General features: G+C 51.0%; 1 protein-coding gene across 1 annotated transcript; it reads right to left on the bottom strand.

Annotated features, from left to right (window-relative positions):
• Positions 1-1,288: 1,288 nt before the first annotated feature.
• Positions 1,289-25,290, bottom strand: GNG12 (G protein subunit gamma 12). The gene is made up of 5 exons (XM_074908057.1): positions 25,220-25,290; positions 17,489-17,546; positions 16,850-16,949; positions 3,801-3,917; positions 1,289-2,435 (listed from the first exon to the last, which is right to left on the bottom strand). The coding sequence occupies exons 4-5, from the start codon at positions 3,894-3,896 to the stop codon at positions 2,310-2,312; spliced, it is 222 nt and encodes a 73-aa protein (XP_074764158.1). The 5' UTR covers positions 3,897-3,917; positions 16,850-16,949; positions 17,489-17,546; positions 25,220-25,290; the 3' UTR covers positions 1,289-2,309.
• Positions 25,291-26,658: the final 1,368 nt, after the last annotated feature.

Below are 26,658 nucleotides of genomic sequence, written 5' to 3'. Positions count from 1 at the left end.
TCGGGTCTCCTACCTAAAACTGCAAAAGCACCTGAAAAAAAACCTGCCGCGGTGTTCTTTTAACCCTACGTCTCTGACCACCGGCGCGCTCATGGCCACCTACAATCAAACCTTTTGTTCTCTGGATGTGCAAGCAAGCGTGAAACAGATGCTGGCATAAATCTTGCCCCAGCGCTGCAAGGATGTCAAAATTGCAGGGAAAAAAAAGTTGAAAAATAGACTTAACCCGGCCGCAGGGCTGGGACAGAGCCACGGCCACAGCCTGGGCGCACTCGGCATCGGCTTGACGAACACGGGGGGGGTTGGTGGGAGAGGAGTGATGGAGTGAGCCCCAGGAACGGGCCAGAAGGTCTTTATGAGAAAATACAGAGTTCAGCACCGCTACGGACACGGCCTGACGGGTGGGGCTGACGGGGGGCGGCCAAGCTCCGGCGCGGGGCAGGGGGCCGGTTTATTTAAGGGCCTGACACCAGGAGCACCTCTGCAGCCACACAGCTGAGATTTTTTTTTTTGGGGGGTGGGGAGCGCTAATAAAATAAAAATGCAGATTGCTACAGGGACAACAGATTGATAGAACAATATTCAGGCCGTAACAGGTTATTTACCCTCCCCACACACCTGCCTGCACAGCTGGAGTTCTCTCAGCGGTTACAGTCTCGCACGCCCAAACTAAGTTAATTAACTATTTTTTAACAAGATGTGCTATAAAATCCCAGAATCTCTTGGAGCATCTCCAGTCCAACCATGAACCTCACCCTGACCGTTCCCAACTCCACCAGATCCCTCAGCGCTGGGTCAACCCAAATGATAGACACCAACACAGCAAAAAAAAAAAAAAAAAAGTTAGGGTGGATCTACGTTACTGTTTTTTTAAACTGTCACTAGAAAAATACTCTAATTATAAAAATAATTTGCATGTAAGCACAGAACAAACAGTACAATCTTCCGTCAGTCTTGTACGTCTATTTTTGAACTGTTTGTTAAACAAATACGTAATGTCTCAATATATACCAACAGTGTGCGTATCATTTAATATAGAAATGGCAAATATGCAATGTAAGACAGTAAATTACAAGTGGTTAATTAATTCTGTAAATACCATTACAGAAATGCACAGTTCTGGCAGATTGCAACTTCAACCTCTGAACCACCAGCTACAGGGAAAGGCATGTGCAGCCAGCTGAAGTCAGGACTATCTTCCATCTCTTCCAAGTTTTCTGTTAATATGCAACGTTTGTATAAATATACTATTAAAGTTTTTATATATATATACATATACACACACACACAGAGAAAGACTTTTTTATTATGTATATATAAAATCACTTACTTGATGGAAAGGCCCTCCGATTAATATCTGCATAACCGCAATCTGGATATAATTTGGCATTTTTCCCCTTTAAAAATTAATTTTAAAAAGAGCCCAATTCTGACTCCCTGCACAAAACAGAACTGGGACCTCGAGTGACAGAACCATGCCTCCAGCTCCACACAAAGCCAGGGCAGTACTAGCTTGCAGCTTTCGATTCTTTTGACAGGGTTTTTTTAGACTAACACAGATTTTTAATTAAGGAAGAAAATGTAGAGAAGCAGAATCAAAGCTGAAAACTCAGCTTTTTCAAATCTTAAAAAGCAGGAAGATCAGTCTGCAGATCTCTGATTCTTAACGCTTCAGGTTTTAAACTTAAAACCAGCCCTGGCAGGAGAAGCCAGCACAAGGAAGGCTGCAGGCACGGCTCCCTGGAGTTCACCAGCAGTTGCTACAATCATTTTTTTCAAGGTAGCTTTTGGTAGATAATGCACTTCTAAATGTGTCTGTGCATAAACACACGCTACCAACACAGGTACACCCCCCCTCAACACATAATTAAAAAAAAAAATAAATGTAAACCCAGTGATGTTTAATCAGGTTTCTACACCTTTGCTTCTGCTCTGTCAGCGAAGCTCAGGCAACTTTGGTCTTGTTTGTGTAAGTTGAAAAGCAAAAACGGGGCCACACTCCGGCAGAGGACGAGAGCCCCGGCTCGCCCTGCCCGTCCCACCGCGGCGACGCCGGCGCAGCGCCCGCGGGCTGGATGAAGGCCCCATTCCCCTGGGCAAGAAAGAAGTTAATTCAGTTTGAAACCTCGCTTCCTAATAAAGATAGGGAACAGAAGAAGTGCTTGAGAAAGCTTAAGAAATCGTTTATACGCTCGGTGACAGAACGGCCGCTCTGACGCAGCTACTAGCGGGTACCTTACGAGTATTTGCCTACGTGCCCGCCGGTGGCTGGCTTTGCCTGGGAGGGCTGCAGAGGAGATGCTGCTCTCCTACAACAGAATGCAGGTCTTCTTGTCCTTGAAAGGGTTCTCAGAAGCGGGTATGCCCATTAGCAAGGGATCTTTCTTGGCGTGCTCTTCACAGTAGAGCATTAGGTCTGCTGATGCTTTTGACACCTGCAGAAGACAGGGAAAAAGAAACCCATAAAACGGTATTTCCCAACCAATAGGATGCCACTTTTGTTTCATGATATTTCCAATTATCCATAATCTTGTGCAAAACACAAAAGAAATACACATAAAAATAACTGAAATCTGGCATTTCGTTCATGAGCGTTCCTAACGCTAAATAGCGTGAGCATCTAAAAGGCTTCTCTGAAAAGAACTTTTCTCTAAAAGAAATAGAAAAATACTTGCAAATTTATGTGGGTGGAACATTTGTGGAGATATGTGTAATGTTTCAGCTTAATCCTACCCTCTTTTCCACCTGATTCTGACAGCTGTACACTACAAAGCAGAGAGAAACTTGTCCTGACTGACTCAGCTCAGGTTCCTTGAACATGGCTGAGAGCTGCTGACGGGTACAAAGTCCCTGTGTGGGACAGGAGAGGTGCTCAGAGATCAACACGCTCCCTGGGGCCCCGTCTCCTGCCGAGGACACGCTGCCAGGGGCTCGCTCGGGCTTTATCCACAGCAGGGAGACAAGGAGAGACCCCGGTGCTCTCGGGGTTAGTCTGTGACAGGCAAAAGTACCGCCCGGCTCCCACACGGCTTCTACAGAAGACTAAAAATAAACAGGAGAAGGTTCAAAATAATACAGTAGGTTCGTAACGAGGAACTCCTCGGCTGTAAAGCTGGGAACAGTAAACAGAAGTGTCCTCAGGTGACACTTTGGGGAAGGCTGCCCGGGGTCGCCGTGCCTGAGCCCGTCGCCCAAGGACGGGCCCCGCTGCTCGGCGGGACTGGGTGTTTGTTCTCTGGCCCTCAGAAGGGCTGGGCAGCCATCCCAGGAGCACCAGGCAGTGTTACTGCTCTGAGCAATATCCTCTCCCTGCTAGCTGGAAAAAAAGTTTGGTTTCTTTTCTGCCTTAAATTAAAGAAATCCAGTTTCCACAATCTTTGGTTGTGTTTGTTTTTTTTTTTTTTAAATAACATCCCTACACATTCACCTTCCTTACAGATGTAGCATTCAGCCAGCCGAAAGATTGGGGTATAAAAAAAAAAAAAAAAATCACACAATATGCATGTAACTGGGAACGTGTACCTGCCTTCTGTTTCACGCCGCATTTGCACTTTGTACTTTGCTTTGGTTCTCCTACAGGTCTCTAAAGCACCTGAGGATACTGCTGGGAAGCAGCCACGAGAATTATTTATTCAGATTTGTTGGGCTGCAGTGAAGATGTCATGTTCTGAGAGGGGGACAACTCTGAATTGTGGGCACACACACACAGACACACGCTCTCTGTTCCCGTATCGCCCTACAGCTGGAAGGGGGAAAAAACCAAGAAAAAAAAGAAGGGGTGAAGGAGGATAGGCTCTCACCTTAATTCTTTCTATTGAGGCTTCTATTCTTAACTGCTGGACAGTCCTTCGGGCCTGAGCTATGTTGTTGGTCGTGCCAGCTGTTTTGCCAGACATTTTCAGTGAAGCGGTGAAGTCCTGTTTGGAAAGACAGCGGGTTAGTTTTCCAGAAGGTGACACAGCACCTTAAACTGCTTTTACACAGAGAGGCAACTGCAACCTGCTGCAAAAAGTGCTTTTTTTCTTTTCTTTTAAAATTATTATTTTGCACAAGGGGCATTGTCAGCTGAGAAGCAGCTCAGCAAACGATGCACAGCAACTGAAACACCCTCCAGAAAAAAAAATGCGTCGAGCTCTGGAGCATCCTGTTGCTTCACTTTTCCCCTGTTAACAGGGTTTATCGACTGGTGCTTTTCTCAAGGCTGCCGGTTGCACAGGGTCAGTCTCTGCGTCCGCTGCTGCAGGATGGATCCTGCTGCAAGGGAGAGCTGGGGATGAAGAACGTGCCCTCCTCTCCCTCTCGCAGGAGGAGGAGGGCTTCACGGCCGTCACTGCGCCTCCGCCGAGCCCGCTGCAGCGAGGAGGATGGGCAGAGCCATGGGCACATCCCCGGCCGGGCTGCGTTTCAGGTCTGCAGTGGCCCCACGACATGTCAGAGGACACGAAAAACAAGGTGGTGAGGTTCAGAGGCATGCTCCTGGCTGCTGTCTGCTCCCATGTGGCCATATATGTGGGGGTGGCAGGAAAAAAAAAAAAAAAAAGACAACGAGCAGCTCTGGGATTTCCTTCTCCGGGTAAGAGTGCAGAGCATCGCTCCCGACACAACCTCTGCCCACGGAGAAGGGAGGATGCTCTGTGCCGGGCTCAGCGGGTGATCCAAGCACAGCTTTTGCAGATTGACCCCCCAGTTTGTAGCTACCCAGGGGATGGCCACAAGCAGCGTGAGGCTTACGGGAGAGCCCAGCCTGTGCCGGGGGCCACACGCTTCCCGGTGAGTTGGACCAAAAAAAGAAGAGATGCTCCCAACCCCAGCAAAGAGTGACCCAGGACCGTACCCTGACAAGGCAGGCAGCCCGCGTGCCAGCTCTGACTCAGGGCCAGGTCAGAGGGGCACCGGTAAGCAGTTCAGGGTGGGTTTTGCTGGCGCTGCTGTCCCTGAGCAGCTTTGCTGCAGGGACTCCACAACAAACACCCCGACGAGGTCTCTCCACCACGATCACCAAAGTACACGGGAAGGCAGCGCTCCACGGGTGTTTACGCCACTCGGGATTTAGAGGTTTTAACCTCCTGGGGATCCCAGAAAACCTCGAGCCTGCCCTGGGCTTGCTGGACCACCACGAGTTGTCCCTTTGCCCGTGCCACCCCGAAGGCCACCTCGCCCCATCTCCCTGCAGCACAACTCTGCTGCGTGGCCCCGGCATCCCCGGGCAGTTTCCATCCCACACAGCCGCTGGTGCTGGAAGGAAAGTCCCCGTGCAGGGAGCAGGGAAGGGCTGAGGACCATGCAGCGTCATGTTCAAAAGCATATCCCTACAGGCATCGCAGCAACAAAGAGCTTGTTGCTAAATTATTCAGATACCCAGGAGTTCAAAGAGCAGCTGCTTTAGGACAGCCCTCGCCTGTGAAAACATCCTTCCCGTGCCAATCCTTGCAGGACCGTGGCACAAACCCCGCCGTTTGTTCTCTGCGGATCCACAAGAACCGGCTCCCTGTTGCTGTGCTGAAATCACTCACTGCATTACAGGGGCTCGAGTCCAACGTCGCCGCATGCGGCCTGTCCAAGCACCGCACACAGCCTCTCCTTCGGGGCTTCAGGTTTCCCGTGCCTCGGCCTGGAGAGCAGGGCTGCTTTCCCAGCCAGTGCACGTGCCCGCTTGCTGGGAACAGCGTTATTTTGCACCGAGTCCCCGTTTCGACACACGACACCTTTTGCAGGCTGAAAATTTTCAAATTCAGATTTTCATTTTCTCTCCCTCTGCAGACACCAGCCCTGGGTTTGAAGCTCCCCCCGTGGTGTGTGTCAGGCCAACGCAGCCCACGCTGGCGACCAGCACCCGCGGTAGGTGTGGGATGCCCACAAAACGCCGTCAAACCCCCCCAGTTCTCCTCCCACAGCCGGCAGCGAGCCACGACGACGATCGGCGCGGGGATGGTGCCGGAGCTGGGGAGCTGCCTGCAGCTTCCTTACAACAGCTTTGGGCAGAGTAATTGCCAAGCGGCCGGTAACGCCACCTGCTCACACACGGGTAGGGGGGACATCCATAATTCACATCAGGTGTCACTAAAAACTTATTCCCTGAAAAAAAAAAAAATTAAGAACATACTCATCAATTCTCCGACTTGCATGGATGGAAGTGGCCATATAACAGCCCCTATTTAGCTCGCCGGCCTACTTTCCAAATAACTCCTCATGAGGAGGAGGAGACGACAAGCACGAAACCCAGGACTAGTTTAAATGCTGCATATGCTCCAAATGACCGATTTCAAGGCAAATCACAGAAGGTCTTTTGTAATTTTAGAACATTTAAACGCGTGCCAGTTTAGAGATCGCAGCTCTGAGCCAGCGCCCTGCAGCAGGCCAGTCACTGGCCATCTCAGGGACATGCTGCATCTGAAGCATGTGACCTCCCACTCCTCCAAATACTTCCACCCAGGGTGTCTGCGTGCAGCTACTGCGAGTAAAGCTGCAGCAAAGTTGAGGAAATCTGAGCAGAGCAGACGCCCGTGACACAGCGGCCAGGGAAGCCGGGCTGCCAGCACACGCTGCTGGCTGACTCACGCCGGCTGTGCAGGAGGACAGCTTGTAAACTGGGGTTGTTTCACCTTCACAACAGCCAGGCCAGCAAGCCGAGCCTCAGTCCGTGACAGTCATCTGCTGCCCCAGACCGCCAGGAGCTCCTCAACGCCCCAAAATTTCCCCAAAGTTCCTGCTGTGCTCCAGAGAGGTCACCTACGGACTGAGCTGCATGTGATTCACTGTGGAATGTAATTAATGCAAAAATTTTAAAAAGCCAACAGGATTTTTCCCCTCGAAGCGGCGTTCCCTCCATGGCACTGTCTCAACCGAAGACACACACACGCATTCCCCACTCGGCACCTCCTGCCCGCGGCCCCACGGTGCTGCATTCAGAGCAGCATGAAGGAAGCGAGCCGGGCTGTCTGCACGAACGCAGCTCACCCTCCGGCCCCCGAGCCTCTTCCAGCCCTCGTTTAATCCACGCACAGCGAGGCAGGAGGTGACAAACCCAAACCGCGAGTCAGCGCCGGGCAGCTGAGAGGCAGCTGTGACCACGCAGGGCCAGGCAGCACCAGGACGGAGAGCCCCCCCGCTCCCAGGAACGGGCACTGGTTTTGCCAGACTGGGGCCGCCATCTCCCAGCGCCCGTCGGTGACTTACTCAGCCCGGCCACGGAGTTTTGGGAGTGTTGTTTGCTCTAGGGAGGTGTGAAGTCTTTGCGTGCTTCAGCTGTGAGGAGGAGAGTTAAGCAGTCTGAGATACCCTCCGTATCAACATCACGACACAAACTCGCGCTTACTAACCCAGAGCCACCACGTTACAGTCGAGTTACTGCTAATCACGGAACTGCAACACCCCGCAGCGACTACACCGCGTCTGCATCCTCAATTACTAATATTACCCAAATATTTAAATGCATTTTGATGGCATATTTAGTGATTCAATCTGCAAGTTACTCAAGAGGAAGAGGAATGCTGAGCAATCCAGCATAAACACCTTTGGAAACAGCTGTAAAGGTTTAAGACTCGGACATTTTGCTTTGTTGCTGGGAAAAGGCAAGCGACTGCTTCTCATTGTAAGCGATGATGGGAGGTGGATGCCATATTATTTGTAAAATACAAAGTGAGAACTCTCTGGAATTCAAGGCAAAGGCTGTGGTGCATTAACCACCTCTGACAGAAGCCCTGCAGTGCCGTGACTCAGACGAGAAGGCCTCTTCCATTTCAAGTCAATGACAGCCAACGCAACGTTGGGGAGGCTGGCAGCACGCCGGGCAGCACGGGAAGGCACTGCCTGCTTCCCCACAGGCACAAAAGCAGAATTTTATAGAGTCAGGAGAATTACCTCGCATCACCTGGGCCGTGATTTAGCTGATGTGAATTGGCAGGGTCAGGACCACATCCAGGGCTTGGTGCCACAGAGCGGGTGGAACACGATGGCTGTGGGGGAGCCCCCACCTCCCCCTGACCTCTAGCAGCGAGAAGGACAAAGCCCGAGTTCCCAAGCTCCACTGGTAAACCTGCCCCACGATTTTGCCGTGCTGTTGGCCAAGCGAAGGGCGCCAGGAGACCTGCCCGTCTCGGCTGCCCAAGGAGCTGTAGCCTGGGAGCTGACGGATAACACAAGCAGGCTGCGCCCCGCAGCGCCCTGTCCTCGTTTAAAACAGCATTTAGAAACGTAACAGGAGTCTTCTGTTACTAGACTTGGGGCATTTAACCTGATAATTTGAGGAATTTAATTATTGAAAAGCTAATTGTTAAGCTAGAGTTCTTAGCAAGGAAGTTTAAAAGGACACAGATCTTGTGGGTTTTCTTCAATGCTTCCTGCCTTTGCTGGTGTGCCATGAGAAGTGGGCAGAGGGCCGGCTGCTCTGCTGCCACAGCCCCCTTCCAACGCACAAAAATGGGCCCTTTTCTGCCCAAAGTCATTAATACATTCAGGCCCAAGTTTTGAGATTCCTTCCCACTGAAAATAATTACTTGCCATGGGAAAGTACCAGACCGAGGGCTTTTCTGGATCTGGGTTTCATCACCTATTCATGCCTAGGAGCCCGGAGCAAGGCATGGCTCACCAAAACCATCAGCAACCCTTCCCCGGGCCCAAGGAGAGGTGCTGATGACATGTCTGGAGGATGTTCTTGCTATGAGGTTTTCATTTCTAGAAGTCGTCCTCCTGCATCAGTGGCAGTTGGGGAAAATAACCCTGCTCCGGACGGAGAGCGAGTCCACAGGCACCAAGTGGGAGACGTGTAAATACAAAATGATGTCTTGGCTACGTGGAACTGAAATGGTAGAAAAGGAACTTAGAAGGAATTTCTCATGCTTAGGTAGTATTGTTAAGATGATAGATACGAAACTATTGGCTACTTTGGGAAAATTACTCTGCAGAGAACACGGTGAGAAATCAGACAACCCCACCTTCTGGGGGTTTTGGTTTTGACTAGAAGAAAGCCACAGGATCAGGGCATCGTGTTCAAGCATTGCCCAGAAGGACCCACAGAAGACGATCACAGCTGCAAAAGCTTCCCTGTACGCTCATGAGCTCATGAAAAATGAGACTCCCAACCAAGAACCTCCAACACGCACAGTTAGAGCTGATAAATGCAGCTGCTGAATTTGATAATGAACTCTGCTGGTGCGTTGCAAACCGACAGCGAGTGCTTTAAAATAATCATTTTTGGAATAACAAGGAGCCGTTTCACATGGACACGAAAGCACAGATCCACCACAAACTGAGCCCAAGCTCCCATTCCAGACCCTGCAGTTTTCACTCCGTATGTTGAAAAACTACAGTGTGAGAAAAAAAAACAACCAACCGACCAACCCAAAGCAACTTATTTTTATAAAGCAATGCATGCATCTCTGATGCAACGTTTGCCAATTCCTCTAATTTTAGTACTTTTTTAAAGAAAAAAAAAAAAAGACATAAGGTTAAAAAACAGTTACTGAAAAATTAAGATGTAAACCATTCTCCTCTCATTTTGCCAGGGCAAGCCTAGGATGACTTTGCTCAGCTTTTCCTTCCCCACCCCCAAGCCACATCCCCAAAACCCCTTTTGCCACTGGAGAGGTCTGAGTTTCCCTCAAGCCCCTTCCCATACTACATAAATGACCTCATTAGGAAAGTTTCAGTGCTTATTTTCCCAGCTGGTTAGCTTTGTTAATAAATTAGATGTTTAAAAAACCAAAACAAAACACAAAACCCCAAACCATAACATTTGAAAATTAAATTGCTGTGTTTCCTCATCTTCAAACAAACATAAGCAGCATTACTTTAATAGTCCTCCTAAGATTACTAAATCTCTTCTGCAGAGAGATTTACAAACAACTAGGTCATCACCCAATAATACTGTTTTCCCTCTCGGTTCCTGGCAACCAACCCTATTAACTAAGCTGCTGCGGCCATCTCGAGCCGCAGGATTTCTCATGGGTTACGCTTGAATTCAGACAATGAGCTGCAGAAAACTGCAGGTTTATCTCGGCGGCACACGCAGTTCTGCAGAACTTGGGGTTTCGTGCCCTCGGAGCCTGGGGCAGGGTTTTCTGGGACAGGGATGTCTCCCAGAAGAATTAAGTCACTCTCTAAAGAAGAGATCAGTTGGCTGGGGAGGACATCGCTCTGATTTCTAGGAAATGAACCTTCGTGTTCAGCGGGCAGCCCCGAGCCGGCAGCAAAGATACGCGCAGAGCCCGACTCTCCCCACCAATTTTCACATCGGGATCTCCGTCTCCCCCAGCACTCACAGCTATTCATTCCCTATTAAATGTACCAGGCTCAAAGTTCCAACAAGTTTTTCAGTTCACCACCCGAGACAAAGCGTGGCTGGTGTTCTCTCGTGCTGTCCTAGGCAGGAGGAGAGCCGGGGGTCCCCCGCTCCCTGCAGGAGCACACAGCGAGCGACAGCCTCGGTCCCCATCGCTGAACGAGGGCTTGCCAGACCCGAGGCTCACAAGGACAGAGATTCCCTAGCCACAGAGCAGCTGCGGACATGGCTGCAATTCTCACCTGTCTCTGACTCACAGCCTAAAAAAGAGACCAAATAATCAGTCCCACCAACAGCCTTCTCTGGCCATCGTGCCCAAGGCAAAGCATTTCTGCAGAAACTGCTCTGAAAACATGAACAGCTACATTTGAAAACAGATGGGGTATGTTTTTTTCCAGCTGGTCTAATAATTTTCCAGCTTCTGTGCCTGTGCTTCATGCCAGGTATGAGGGGCTCACAGGTTTGCCTGCCTTCTCCAGCTGTATCACCCCACAACCCTGCCCAGCTGCGAGGCAATGGCTGCAGCACGGGGTTTCTCGTGGGAGCTGCAATGATCTTGCTTTATTTTCAGTCCTCAGCACATCATGCAGCTTTTATTTTTCCCTTCTTAACACAGGGAGACTGCAGGAGCAGAAAGCTGCAGCTAGAAAGACAACTGCAAGAACAGTTCCAGTTGCAGCAGCAGCTTGCTGCTGGCAGGACTGATGTCTGCCCCACACTACTGTGTGCTCATGGCCGCTTTTTCTTCCCCCTTTTTCACCGTTCATTCCCACCCCTGCTCTGTTTGAAAGTTGTCAGAAGGTCCTAGTAACAACAGGAGGGAGCAAAGCTGCCTGCCCTCTCCCGGTACTGCAGGCTGGCAGAGGCACGTGCTGGGCTAGGGCTCTGTAATTAACAGCAGAGTCAACAAACAAATGGAGCAAATATGCCAGTGGGAAGGCTTAGCTCATCCTTTGGGAAAAATACCTTTTTCCACGGAAAACTGAAGACTTCGGTTTGTTTGAAAGAGGAGGATGCTCACCAGTCACACTCTGCCAGGGAAAAACAGATGAAACCTCCAGCATGCTTAAACACGAGCCATACACCCGTGGGGTTTTTTTTCTTTCTTATAAATATAACCTGCGAACAGGTGGAGCTGACCTTCTTCCCTAGAAAAATTCTGTTTTTCAAGGCCTTGCCCTACTTCTTTCCACAGGCTTTAGGTAACGAGGTTACAATGCAGCAGGTGCTGAGACCAGGGGCCTCGACAGGTACACGGCTGGGCATTAAACTTGAGCTCCAGCCGGGCTAATTAAACACCAGTCTATCTTTTTTTAGTCTTTTAGATCCAGGACTTACAAACCACCTGCTGAGTGAAATGTAATTAAATCACCACTGCTAACGTACGCCCGGGAATCATCCAGCAGCTCTGCCTTGCGAACAGATCTCTATTTGCTCCAGTTATGTAAAGTCAGCTTATACTGCAGCTAGCAGCAGAATAAAGGTTCAAAGGGTATCTTGTTACTATTTCTTTCGAAGCAAAACAGCTTTTAAGGTGAATAACTCAAAACCAGATCAACAGAGCCGACTGAACAAAACACGCTACGACAACACTAACAACTACAGCATCTGGAATCGTACAAAACGTGCAGGGCTTTAACACACCATCAGCCTCCGGTTTTCCCACAGCTGGGGGTCGGTGGGGATCTACAGTTACAGCTAATCTGCAAATGCAAGTTTCTAAGGCATCTCCTTTTTCAGAGCCGTGGAAGCCAGGCTGTGGGCGATACAGGCCGGGGCAGCGAGGTGGAAATGTTCTCCACGCTCTGCCCTGGGCACAGGGAGGCTTCAAATTCAGGCAGAGAAAAACGTGAGCTCTGAAACCAGGAGGGACACCAGCCTTCGCGGTGACCCCCTGGTCCGCTGTGTAAAAACACAGTAATAGGGAAAAAAAAAGAAACAAAGAGGCAGCTCAGCAAGTCCAAAGCTGGGCTGCATCCAGCCCCCGCTCTGGCTGTGCTCCCTGCGCTGAGTTGGGTGCCGAAGCCAACGCCGGGCACGGGGCTGCAAGCGCACACATCCCCAGGAGCTGCTCAGCGGTGCCGGGTGGCTTTAGGCAGCTTTTCTGCCCCAAAAACCAACCGTAATGGTACCGCACGAGCTCGTGTTTACGGTCTCAGTGATTCCACAACAAATGCTGCAGCTTTACAAGTAAAACCGTCCCAGTCCTGCAACCTCCCCAGACTCTGCTGAAACAGCTTTAAGCTGGATCTGGTTTGTGTATCACCACCACCACCACCAGACTCTGCCTGCCAAATCACACCAACAACACCCCGCTGCTTCAGAGCAGAACCATTCTGCAGTGACCCTACTTACCAACACCCCCCCTCCCTGGCACCCTTCGACCCCGCTGCCTTCAGCTGAGACCCTGCAAACAATTCGGTCATAACCCACCATCAAACCCCAAATCCTACTTACACTCTCCAGAGCTAGCAGGAATACAGAGCCAGGAGCTTACTCCGATCTCTGAAGCCAGCAATTTTGCTTCTGAAAATACAGAGTAGATTTTTTTGGGGCAGGGAAGTGGCATTTTATGGTTGTTTTTGCTCCGTAAAGCTCCTCACCCCTCCTGAGGCCACACGCACAGCGCAGCGAGCTGCCACCCAGGGCTCCCTGCCCGCTCCTCGGCAGGGTGACCCCCCCACCGCCACGCTCAGGCGGTGCTTTGCAGCCCCTCTGCAAAGACTGTCCCACTCCTGACGAGGAGCAACACCTCCGCTCCCACCTCGGTGCTTATCCAGCAGACCTTCAAACTTCTGAGCCCTGCACCAGGCAGCGGTCTGCTTCGGGGCAAACAGGTGCTGCAGGAGGCAAGTCTCCCGCTTCCCCCCCAGCCTGGGAAAGGAGAACCCCACGCAGCGGCTGGGGAGGCTGGAAGGAGCAAGAAGGCAGCGAGAGAGGAAGATGCAAGCAGCAGGGAGAGGCACCAGCAGCTACAGTCAAGGTCAGTCCTCATGGAGGAAGAGGAGCTGCAACAGCCCCTGGTAAGGAGGGGGCGATGCCAGAGCCCCTCTCCAGCACCTGGGATCACTGTGGGCCATGTTCACCACTACTACTACGCGCACCACTACTACTACGTGCACCGGGCGCAGCGGAGGGTGTGGGGTGTTTCGGTGTAAGGTTTCCGTGGGTTCTCCGGGTGCTGCGAGTGCTTCTGCACGTGCCGCTTTCCCAGGCGCTTGTGTGGGAGCGCGAAGGCCGGCGGCTGGTTGGGACTTGAATGCTGGTTGCCGGTTTTCCTACGGGGCAGAGACGTGGCTGCTCGGGAGCGGGTTTGTTACGACTTGCAGAACTTAAAACACTCTCCGAGTTGAAGCCAAGAGGCCTGATGCTGGCATTAAAGGCTGTAGCTGGGTGCAGAAATAAACAACTCTACTCCGAGGGTGCATCGTAGCGTGCCCAGGTACGTCAGCGTACAGAAACACGGCTGCACACGGAAAAGCCTCTGTCGTAGTGACGTTCCATGGCCTTGACTTTTCAATGCTTAGGTGTCTGAGGGAGGAATCCGGTGGGGGAATCTCAAAGCACCTGGCACCACCTTCAGCCAACCCGCTCGCCCCTCTGCGCTGGAGCAGGCCGGGAGGGGATGGTGTTTGCTGCAGAGCACTCGGCTCCCCAGCGAGCGCGGACGCGTGTCCCCACCCGGGTCCTGCACGTCCCGGCACGCGGCGGCGCCTCCCCACAGCCGCCTGGCAAAGGGGGTGTCGGCTCCCGCGGCCGCTGCGCTCGCCGCTTCCCCGTGCTGAGGCCGAGCATCCCAGCACGGGGCTCTGGCTGCTCCTGCTCGGGATCCCCAAGGCCCTTCCCCAACACCATCTTCTCTTCACTGCGTGGCGGCACCGGGCACAGGCTTTTTGCTGCTGCCCAGTCCCTGCGAGGTGACCCACAGGGAGGGTGGGAGAGGCACAGGGTCCCCGATGGCAGCAGCAGCCAAGGGATGCCTCTGCCCACCTGAAAAATTGCCCTCGGGGTGCTTCTTCTCACCCAATATTGACCATACAGAGTCGAGGGGCCTGAAGGAGGTGCCTCGGGCTGGCAGGACAGGCAGCAGGCCCAGAGATTTTATAACTGAGAAGCCAGGATGTGTATCAAGCGTGGAAAAAAGAGTGGAAAGGTTGACGTGGAGGAAGCACAGGGTGAGCAGCCCCGATCTGTCACGCCTGCCGGACACAGCCCGGCCCACGCCGACTCCTGCCCGCGTTATCTCCACAGCACCTCTCCGGCAGCCTCTATATCACACCCACACCTTCAAAGTAAATACTACAGAAGTTATCCACGCTGATCTTCCAGAAACGGGGACCCATTGTCCCAGATGTAACCCTAATTAGAGAGCACTAGAACAAGGAGGGCCTGTTGGACACTCCTCCTGCTCCAACCGGTTGCTCTGCTCGGAAAAGGAAACCTCTGGCAAAACAGCCCCTTCCCAGCTCACCCGCCTCTCGCGCCTGCGCAGGGCGATCCCATCATTGCAAAGCTGCACCCCAGCCAGCACCTTGCTCAGGTTATGCAGCCAACCTAGTTTTTCCAGGGGTGGGTGCAGCCAAAGGGAAAGCCGGCGGCAGCTGGCAGGGCTCCTGCTGCCCCGGCCCCAGCGCGGGGCCGTGCTGACACCCAGTGGAAACCACGGCGAGACGCCCGGCAGAAATCTTTTCCCATCTGCTGTGCTATTAAATAGAGTAGAAAAAACCTGGTTAGCAGGAAAACATCGGAGCCCTGCCCTCGGCAAGAAAAGAAAATGAAAGATGGATTAAAGATGCTTTCTGGTGATTTCTCGCTTTATGATACCTCTAGTGCACCTGAAGAAAGGAGACGAGGTTGTGTGACACACCAGAGCTTACCAGGAGGAGGACTCGGAGACACTTTGCAGCACTGAACAAGGTACCCGCGGCACAAACCTGGGAAAAACAGCCCCCGTGGCCACCTGCAACCTCCCCGCTGGCTCCGGGGGTGCCACAGCCCCCTGCTCCCTCGCCCGCCCTGCACACAGCCCCGCCGAGGCCTGGGGAGGTCTCAGCAGCGAGGCTGTGGCTGCCATCGCAGGGGACTGGTGGCCAGGGGAAGGTTTCTGCTCCGGCCTCCGCAGCTCCCACGAACCAAACTGTTCGTAGCAGCGGTGACGGCGATGGCTAGCCGGTTCCTGGAAGGTGAGGAGGAGCTGATTTTTAAATAGGTATCAGGCAAGATTTACAATTGCGGCACAAATATTTTATACACGCTAGAAAAAGTTGGGGTTTGCTAAAAGCAAACAAGATCCTCCCCAACCTACAACAACTCCTTTGCGTATTCAAGGATCAGGCTGTTACCATGCACGCGGAAAAGCTGAAACATCTGGCAGCTGCTAATTGCAGACAGTGTTTTTGGTGAAGGACGTGGATGCTCTGGGACGCGCAGCACCACAGCTGAAGGCATCAGGGAAACTCAGGCGCCCTGCAAGACCCAACTTCTATTTTGCTGGGCACAGAAGCTTCTGTTTTGCACAGTCACTTGGTCTTTTATATAGTCTGGACAAGCACAGCTCTTACACGTGACGTGAGCCTGAAGCAAATACAGAGACAGGGTTTTACACATCAGAGGTATAAAAGCGAGCTGAAGGCGGGGGACTGGCACACCTCGGCTCTGCTCAGTCTGTGTGCCTCTTGTTTGGATTACAGTATATATTAGCTGATTTTGAAACCACTTTCACAGCAGAAAAGATGCAGCAACAACAAACTCTCCTTCCAGGAGGAGGAGCAGCCATTAGGGCGAGGTGAGCGAAGGGAAGCCTGGGCATGCAGCTCCACCTGCCCTCCCCAGAGGCGAGCGGCCCGTCACAGCACACGGAGAATAAAAGCTCCTTAAAGCACAGATCGCCAATTTGTGATGTGTGCTCCTGCAGAGAACTTACACTGGAGAATTTTTAGAGATTTTACAGTTGAGATCTTTTTTGAAGTGATAAAGAGTGCTGCCAGTATCTTAATTAGTCTTTCTAAGATGTATAATAAATCTCAAATAACGTGAAATGAAAGAAAACAAACTCCCCAGATCTTCAACTGGATTTAGCGTTCTGGGTATGTAATTAAGGATTCCTTCATAACCTCCATTTCACAAGTTATCCCAGTACCATCCTGCTGATCAAAACTGGGCTACAGCTACATTTGATTGTCAAAGTCAGCCACCACACGTGATTCTGTCAAACCCACTTTTCTTGTTGGGAAGCTAGTAGTGGGAAAACCTGCTTTTATTTTCCTCCAAATTTCTCCTGACTTAACTTTTTATATCTTCAGTAAAAATGAAAGCCATAAAAACTGACTTCTAGATCAAGGTTACTCTGAGAAACATCTGAGCAGTATTACTTTGAAGACATTGGCCTGAAGTAATTAGTAAAGACAACCTGTGTTCCCTAACGAACCCCAGTGCAGTTTCTCCACGGCGGGTACCTTTTCTCCTCACAGGGCACTACTCGGCTAAGTCACACCAGAAGAGACATACACAGACTTACAAAGAGACATTTGCAAAGAGACTTTCAGTTGTATCAAAATCAGTTCATCTTACAGCATGTAAAGCAGGAGCGGTCCGTGATTAAAGCACCAGACTGGGAGTCACGAGATCCAGCTTGGCCTCAGGTTACGTGACCTTCAGTAAATTCTTTAGTCTGAAAGAGAGATAAAGCCGAGGACACTAGTGGGAGATGCTTTGTGAGGAGCTCTGTGGTTCTCGGCTCAAAGGCACTGAAAGGGTGCAAAGTATTCACAATTCATCACGTGAATTTATCAAAGCACCTGTTTTAAGAATGGGGTGAATATAGCAAGTATTGGCATTCTGGGATGGTCGAACAAAACACACGTAACACAGCAACTACAGAAATTAGGAAGACTTCCATGCTGCCCCTTGCTAAGTGGTGGAATGAACAAGGAAAAGCCCATTTTTTGTGGGAGAAGCGGCCCACTCAAAACCGGCATTTCTGCCCCTAATATTCAACGCGAGAGCAGTCAGGCAGTTAAACAGGGCTGCCTTTGAGAGCACCAAGACACAAGCCTGCCCGGCTGCCTTGTGGCCTCTCCTCCTTAAAGCTGCCACGTATTTTGTATTTGTTCTACTCCGGAATAAAATTAAATCACTGGGGTTTGGGACTTGTCACACTGCTTTGTGTTTTGCATGAAAGAAAGGAACAAGTGTGTAGTGGAAACTCACCTACATAGGCTGTCCTGCCACCCGTCTGGCTTGCTTCGATTTTATCGGTGTAATGATGCTGAAACAGAGTAAAATAAAAATTATGAGTACTTCATAAAGCCAGAAAGCCAGCTAAGAGGAATTAGCACTTGTGGTTTAATTCTAGTCACAAAGACTAAAGTATTTTGAGACTGGCCTCCTCACTGACAAATCTACCCCAAGCCTTTCTTAGGGCCAGCTCCCCTATTTCCCTTCCCGAGGATCCAGTTCCCTCTGGCCTCCTCCCAACCGTGCATGAAGTCAACAAGCTTTGCAGCCTTTCTGCGCCCTCCTCAGTGCCGCTGCGGCTCCTCTGGCAGCTGAGGCTGCCGGGGCAGAGGTCCCACCCAGACCTACGGCAGACGAGGTTTAGAGGCAGCTGTTAGAAAAGCTGCCGGCTTTAAAACAAGTTAAACTACTCGGGGTAGAACCCTGAGCGGGTTTACACCGAGTGCCAGCGTAGCCGGTGTCAAGCACATGTGTTACTCGGCCTCCTGCAGACCTCTCAGAGATGCAAGCCTCCGTGGCTATAGCCTAGTAGCTGTGCTTAAACTACAGGAGAAACAAATCTGAGACCCCGCGTTTCCCACCGAGGCCTATACACACCCAGAAAAAAACCTGGGATTTGATTAGTCCTAAACCATCCAAGTTCCTGCGCCAGATCCTGCTCACTGTTGCAAGACTGGCAGACCCGGAGCACGCTGTATTTAACACTCTTCCCAAACTTTCATTGTAGTAAACGCTGATTTTAAACTAAAACCATACAACAATGACAATTCAACGAGGGCAGCAATTTTCTAAGGGTTTGGGCCACGGCTGAGAGTGGAATTGGGCACCTCGTAGGTACAGCTCGGCATCGCCAAGAACAGAAACAGCGGCTGAACACCTGAAAGATCACAAGGGTTTAAAAACATCTAGAATGCAGACCTAAACCAAGCTGGCTGCCTTGATGCTATGGGTAAAAGAGAAGGTGATAAAAAACACAGGGTGACATGCCTTCTGTGATAGCTAGAGGGGGGACTTTATTTACAAATAAAGTTGTCTTTGTTTTTATTCTCGTTGCTTTGCTTCTGCACAAAGCGTAACGGCATGCACGTCCAGTGCCATACACACACAGGTGTGCAAATACACGTGTAAAGTGCTAAAAGAGCAACTAATAATCTAACATTGACTGGTAATTGCGGTGTTAATCTTTCCTGTGGTTTATAATGCGTGTTTATATATTTTTGTGTCCCTGTAGAGACACTCACTGTCAAATACGGTGCAAAACACAGATTAGATGCACCGGGCTTTTACTAAACTGGCAAAGCAGCTGGGGCACTGATAACTCATTAACCAGGGCACGGCGGGATCCAGAATCGCCACTGACGCTTTTTGGAAGAAAAACCACCATCCTTTGCCAAACGGCCGGCGGAGATCTGGCACAGAGCCCCGGCGCCGCTCAGTAACCGGCCGAATAACACAATTAGCTACGAGATGTACCGGTCCCGGACTGCATGAAATGCAGAGCCAATTCCCGGCATAGGAAACCCAGAATGATGTACTGGGGCAAAGCGATGGCAACGAGAACGTGGCTGTTGTGTTTTGGCTGGCACAAGGCAGCAGAGCGACCTCGAAAGGCTTTGGCAGAGGGGCAGAGATGATGGGGTTGGAGAAGCCAGAGTAATTGAGTTCCCCCATTCCCAGGAAACAGGAAAAAAAAAAAAAAAAAAAAAAAAGAAAGCACACAAAGTTCCTAAGGGATGGTCCGTAACAAAGCAGAGAGGTGCTGCCTGCCATGGGCTAGCAGCACGAGCAGCGTCACCTTTATAAATCACACGCTGCTTCCCGTGTTGGAAACGGCATCAAAATTTTAATAGCTGCTGTAAAAAATCATTGCATGGAGGAGGAAAATAAATTGCATTCCAAAAGAAACTGCCTCGCCGCAGCCAGTCCTTGCTGTCCTGGTGCCAAGCTTGTGCTTTTCACATACAGCAAGGAAATAAAAATAAATGCAACGCGTAACCCTCTTTTAGATCCGTGTGACAGCTGTGCTCTGCAAAACAGGGGTTTGAACAGAAAAGCTTCTGCGTTGCTTAGCTGGGCAAGTTCTCACTCAGGTCACACCTCCTGGAGATTCTTAAGGAAAACTAAGAGAAATTTTAATCCACTGACTTCTGCTTCCTGATGGAGATCAAAACAATCGTTAAACGCATCTAAAAAATAAATACAGCTCATAGGGGCTGCTTTCCACCCTAAAGACTGAGAACTCCTCCCTAATCAAAGCTCCTATCAAATTAGTCCTAAAACCCCCCCAAACCCAACATTTCTAGCATAGTTTGAGGCCGGCGTAATTCACCCCCTCTGAAACCCTCCTTAAGACACGCTGCATAGCCGGAGCGTAAGCGCTCAGAGGTCAGGCCATCCTCGGGAAGGAATAAATCAGGGGAGGGCACGTGGGAGAGAGAAACGAGGAAATATCGCTGCCAAACGCATCCCAGACCCTCCGGCCAAGGGCAGCAGCCCAAGCCGAGTCCTCCGGCAGCCAGCTCCAGCTGGAGCATCCCTGCCTTGCAGGACAGATCCTACAGTAATAGAAACGAGATTTGGCTGGGAAGAAGATGGTCCATCTCCCCAAACTGTCAGCAACACTCTGCTTATCCCTGCTCCAAGCTCAGACCCAAAAGTCTGACCCTTTGTGAGTTTGTTTTTTGGTGTTTTTTTTTTTGGCTTGAATCTAAAAAACACAGCTGAAAACGTATTTTGGGATCTGCTCAGCCTTATCCGCAGCAACGACCGACAAAACAGAGAATTTTACTTATAACAGCACCAACTTCTACATTTTTAGGGCAGCGACCCGGGTGGTTTAACACAACACTCCAGATGGCTGCAAAAACAAGCAACGGGAAAACATAACACCTTTCGTCCCGTGCTTTGCAAGAGTAAAGTGATGCAGGAAAACAAGAGTTTGGCTGAAAGATTATGGCTTTTCATTAACAAAAATAACAAACCCTTTCCATTTAGTCTCTCATTTCCGAGGCTGTTTGTTGCACTTGCTCAACTTCTTCCCCTGGAGCCGAGACAGAGCGAATTTCCTGGCGAATGAAGTTGGAGATGCTCTTGGAATTATTTTGATTCAGAAACAAAAGCCTCCTGGGCTTCTGCAGAACCGCTGCAGGACTGCAAATTCATATTTCATGCTGGTTTACATTCACCTCGAGTATTTCCTATAACAGCGTAGCTTTCCAGAAAGGATAACTTCTTGCCAGCTGGGCTCGTGGTGTTTAATAAGGATAAATGCGGGATCAGCAAGGGAGAGGAAGATCATCAGTGGAAGATTTTGAAAACACTTGGAAAGCTGCACCACACCACAGCACAGGATCCCTCACAAGGACTTTGTTTTTCTAACGCAAACTATAATGAACCGCCCTGGGACAGATATTTCTTGCACGTCACTGCGATATGGCAGCACGCAAAAAAAAAAAAAACCAGCGTTTGGTATCTGCTTGATTTTATTTTTAAAAGCAGAAAGGAAATTTTCTCCTGGAAATACTCCGGCTATTCATCAAGATGATTAATGACATGGCAAAGAACCTTTTTTTTTTTTCTTTCATTAGCTGAAAAGGTATACACAGATATATCAAGTACCTCAGAACTGCAGACTGCACCAATTGCTGAGAAAATTTAAGCCCAAAGACCTGACAACAGAGGACAGAAAGCTGAACACAGCCAATTAGGGACAGACAGCTCAGGAAAAGCCTTTCCAGAGACAGACTTCCCACACTGCAATCAATTTGAAATTAAAGCTTAAATTTATAAATGATCAGAAAGCCTGTTTCTGCCAAATAAAGCCTCTCCTCCGCAGGGCCACCTTCAGTCCCTTCCATCACACCAAGTCCCCTCTGCAGAGCGTCCCAGCCCTTCCCAGGGTGGCTCCTGCTTCCCAGGCCAGACCCGCAGCACCAGCTTTCAGAGCCACGAGTTCTTCCCTGGTTCTTGGCCCATATTTTCCCTTTCTAACGATATCCACTGGTCCCTCACGAGAACACCCTGCACCTTCCTTTACACTTCCCCGGTACAGCAGCGGCTGCGTGGGCAGCACCGGCTCCATTGGCATCATCTTAGGACAGAAACCAGGAGGGAGGCTTTTTGCTCTCCTCAGCCTAAATCACCATAAAACTTTTCCTCTTCCCCACGGTTAATCCTACGCCCCCCTACAAATTACACAGCCGCCCGCTCCCACGAGCATTAAGTAAAATTTAAATTGTAAAGACGCGGGAGAAGGGACGGGAAGAAAACCAGTGTCAACAAATGGAAGAGCAAAGCCTGCTTCCCGCTTCAAGGGGAGCTGAGGAGTGTTTAAACGAGGAAGGGACGACCCCAGGCTGATGCACGAGTCCTGGGGGGGCCCACGGGAACCAACAACCCTCACGTGGGGGCTCAGGACCCACAGCATCCCAAAGGCCGCATCCTGCAATACAAATAATCCTTACAAAACATTTTTTTTTTTTTTTTTTTCTTTTTTTACTCTGTAACTCCATCACATGCCAAGACGCTGATACGGATACAGGAAGCTGAATATAAACACATTGCCTGCTTTACCAAATATTCAAAGGAACACAACTAAAAATATACACTCGATGGTGTCCCTGAACATCTCAAAGCCACGAAACACCCACGCTGGCAGGCTGTGCTGCCTGGGGGCCCCCAGGAGCCCCGGAGCTTGCAGACGCAGGGTACACTGTACCTCAGATCTCAGTTTTAAGGACCTTCTCGTCCCCATGGATGCCTTGGCTGGAGCTGCTCCACAGCGCCTTCTGATCGGGGTGCAGGGGAATGCCGGATCCCCCCGATCCCTGTGCCTCTCGGTGGGGGGACAGACATAGCCCCACCGTGCTCCCACCTCCCCACGGACTCCCACCGCTCCCTCCACCTTTCCACTTCTACCTACCTCAGGGAGAAACCCACGGAGAATCCTACCCTACCTCAGTCACTGCATGGACTTTTATCACTACCTCTGCTCTTTCTGCTACTTCTCATTAATCCTTGCAAAATACAGAGCGAAAACTTTTTGCTCACGTCATTAGTATTTTCTCTTCTCCCTCTCTTCTACATTCATACAGGTTATTGACGGGAGCAGAAAAGATGTGATTTCAGAAGAGGCCACGGTGTTGAACACAGGATGAACATTCAGGCTCAGAAAAATGAGGTCTAGTTGTGCAATATTACAAAATTCAGAAAATAGCTGCGTGATTCCAGCGGTGATTAATGTGGAGCAAATCCCGAGAGTCATCAAACATCTGCAGCTCTAATTTCCCAAGAAACAGCAAGTCCACGGCTACTTTCAAAATCTGGGGAACTTGCTTTCCACTTTCATTAAAACTAATGACAGTTTCACTGCCGGTTCCTACCTCGGCACGACATTTCTGTGCTAGAACACGAGCCCTGCGAAACCCTGCCCATTTCTATAGTTTTTGTAAGGGCAGAGGAGTTTGCAGCAATACAATCCTCCCAGGAATACTGCTCCATAGCTTGGCCAAGGCTGCGGTGGTGCTTCCCATGCTAACTCTACGCTGCTTGGAAAGGATCTCTCTCTGTCCACATCATGCTGGCTCACGCGGTAGTTTCTCCTCTGGCACAGGGGACGAAGAGAAACGGCCGAGGGTGAGGATTTATGGGGCTGTCCCATGAACTTCTGTGGTAATTTGAATTAACTTTTGCAGCGAAGCCTAATCGAAGGACGATGGATGCATCAGGGTTTGGGAAGCTGTGCCTGGGGAGGAAGCACGTTCCCACCCCAGAAGAGGTGTCGCGTTTAGCATCTTCCACAACACGCTCAACATTTCAGCAACACTTGAAGGGATGGTGGAGCCATCACCACGCTACCGTCTGCATCCCACCCCTTCCTAGAAAGAACCGCTCGCGAGGTTTTTTGAGGAACTCTTTTGAGGAACAGAGCCTAAGAAACTAAGAACTTTCAGTATTCATAAAAAAAGTTATTATATAGACAAATATAGACATATATTTGAAACAAAAGAAACGTCTGAAACCTACAGCACAACTCAACATTTGCACTTAAGCATAATGCCAGCAAGAGATCAGACATGGTGGCAGCGGTTCTGCCCGGGGATGGCTGTCGTTTGGGAGCCCTCAGAACGTCTCCAAATAGCAGGAGCTTTGTTTTCAAACAAAGGCAGTCCTGGGTGATCCCGAAAGCGAGCTTGACCGCAGCACTAGACCCCATCCATTGTTCTCCTCTAGAGTTCACGTGCCGCTTTAGTGCTTGGTTAAAGATATCCTAAATGCCTGCAGTACGTTTAACGTGAGGATGAAATAAGGGATTGAGAAGTCATTAACCTCATACTAATCCCTCAATCTCATTTAGTGGTACTGGGGTAGCATAAAATGCTACTGCCGTCCAGTACTCGCTATTTGCTGATCCAATTTTATGTCTAAACCAATTTACAACGCAAACAAGTAACTTGTCACTGATGCCGTTAGCTCTAATTCAATGGAAACGCCGGCTAACAGCATGACAAATTACTGTGAATTCAATTTGATATGCCACACTAATCAAATCGTTTCCTGATCGTCAGAACTAACGAGGCCTCAGCTTCCTACGTACTCAGCCCGGCTTCCCGAGCCCTCCCCTACTTGCAGTAACCCCCATGTCTGTCCCCATGGCGTTTGCTGTGACCAACCCCCCCCCAGCTCAGAGCCACGCGTCGAGGCCGGTGCTGCCGCCCTTCCTCCAGCGTGACAAGACACTGGTGGGGTCAAGACCCCAGTGGGGTCTGTGCCAGCGGGGGGGGAAGGAGATGGGTGGGCTGAGACGGGCATCAGCCCAGCGTGGGATCTCCCTCCCAACAGCATCAGGCTAAAACCAAAATAGATACTCCAAATATTTCCTTTTTTTCTCCCCGGCCCCCCCCAAAGTAAAGAATTTAAGCTCAGAATAGAGTATTGCAACTTAAAAGTTACTAAAGTAAACTTATTACTGCAACAGGGCGTGTAATCTCAGGATCAACACGAAACCTCCTTGAATAATGACGCTTACCACTAATTAAAACTCCTTCCCACACTAATCCCACAACTCCTCGCACATGGGAAACTTCCTCCGTCAGGCTGAGCCACCCGACCCCAACAAAGCCCATCGCCTGACGGGTGGGAACGTTAAAACCGAGAAAAGTTTAAATGATTTATTTGAAAGCAAGGGGCTGCCCCCCGTGATGCCTCCTACTCCCAGCCCTGTGCACCCACCACCGGCTATAGAGTGTGGATGGACGGAGGAGGCCGAGTGCTGCTGCACGGAGTTTATCTCCAAGAGAAAGGCCTATTTAATTTTTTTTTTTTAATATATATGTAATTAGGGAGATTTTTGTCCCTTTCTGGAGCCACACACTCAACTTGTTGAACCGCACCAAAGCGGCTCCAAGCTGCGCGCTCGGGACTGCTCCTGCGGAGAGCTAAGGAAGAAATAAAACAAACAAAAAAACCCAAACAAAACACAAAAAACCCCCGAAACCAACCCAAGAACCGCCCGGGCCCAGCACCGCCCGCGGCCCACCCGAGGCGGAGTGAAGGTGGGTGGGGGGGGGGGGGGGGGGTGGCCGAGCCGCCCAACCACCGGGGCCGGGCTGGCGGCTCCGGCTGCCCCACCGGGTCCGTGGAGCCCGTCCCGGCCGGCGGAACCCCCGACCCGGTGCCCCTTCCCCGGCCCGGCCCGGTACTCACCGCCCGCCGCTCCCGGCCTCCGACCGCAGCCCCGTCTCCACGGGCGACCGGAGCGGGCGGGCTGACCCCGCCCACCGCCCGCTATAGCCACGCCCCACCGCCTCGCTATAACCACGCCCATCCTCCGCGGTCGCCACGCCCACACGCGCCCGGCCACGCCCCTTCGGGGCGTGGCCGGGCGCGTGTGGGCGTGGCGACGGCGGGCACTCGGCTGCCTGAACTATCCCCTTTTATTTATTTTAGGGAATTCCCGTTTATTCCCCAAAATAATCTCCCCGCAGGGGCTCGGGCATCCACTGCAGTGTGCCACCCCCCCTCCGTGCCCTCCCCACTTTTCCAGCTGTCCTGCTTACACCTTAGAAATGATTTTTCCTCTTTTTTTTTTTTTTAATTTTTTTTTAAGGTATAACAGCGGGTTTTGGGCGGCGGTGTGACGTCATGATGACGTAAGGCACGGCAGGGGCGCAGCGTGTTGGGTTGCGTCCTGAACTGGGGAGCTGTAGCACCAGATTAATCTTTTAACAGGGAACACTTCGGAGAAAGAGAAGTTGGATGTTTTAATTTTTTTTAAATTTTTTTTTATTCCCGAGCCCAGCGCGCGCAGCCTGAGGAAACAGAACGGGGCGGGGGGGAGACCTAGGGGGAGACACATGACACAGCACCCATTCCCAAACCCCATCGTTCCCCCAGACGCCATCCAGGAGGTGTAAAGTGCTTCTTCCAGATCTACCAGGAAATTGCACAACCAAATCCGGCCTCTCCCGCTCCGAAGGCCGGATTCAGACCTGCCAACGCTGTTCCCGAAGGGATTGCGACAGGAGCAGCGTGGGACCGGAGCAGTCCCAACCCACGGGGTGCGATGGCAGAGCACCCCCGGGCGCTGGACCGGCTGCAGCATCCCCGTGTGCCCGGGGACAAGCCGGGTGTCCCGTGGGGTTTGCTGGAGCGTGGGGCGAGCACCGTCTCCCGAGGAGGATCAGGCCTGGCCTCTGCAAAGACTTGTCTGCTGCCCAAACGGGCCCGACGTGCCTCTGCTTGCGGGGCTTTGATGCTGCGAATTGCTCGGGAATACATTTGTCTTCAGAGGCAGAGGAGGGTGTTGATTAACGCTTAAATACAGGTTGCTGCCTGGGAGCTGGCAGGAGCGCTCGTTAGACCAGATTAAGTTTAGTCTTGGCCCGGACTCACGGCTGTTAAACCCCAGGAGGACAGGTGAACGTTCGGAGGTCGATGTTCCTAATGTTCAGACTGGACATTAGGATTAAATGTTTCCCAGCGAGAGTGGTCCGAGAGTGGAACAGGCTGCCCAGGGAGGGGGGAGTCCCCATCCCTGGGGGGGTTTCAGGGCCGTTGGGATGAGCTGTGGGGGATGTGGGGTAGGGGAGAACTTCGTAGAGTCGGGCTGAGGGTTGGACTCGATGATCCCGAGGGGCTTTTCC

Source organism: Athene noctua, chromosome 5 (assembly GCF_965140245.1).
Source record: "Athene noctua chromosome 5, bAthNoc1.hap1.1, whole genome shotgun sequence".
In the NCBI taxonomy this organism is placed as follows: domain Eukaryota; kingdom Metazoa; phylum Chordata; class Aves; order Strigiformes; family Strigidae; genus Athene; species Athene noctua.
Note: the sequence above shows the minus strand (reverse complement) of the source record. Positions and strands in the feature narration are given on the sequence as shown.

Coding starts and splice junctions, on each gene's coding strand:
- GNG12 (XM_074908057.1), bottom strand. CDS start 3,896: ATGTCTGGCAAAACAGCTGGCACGACCAACAACATAGCTCAGGCCCGA. Junction 2,436..3,800: donor CCTCAATAGAAAGAATTAAG/GTGAGAGCCTAT, acceptor TGTCTTCTGCAG/GTGTCAAAAGCATCAGCAGA.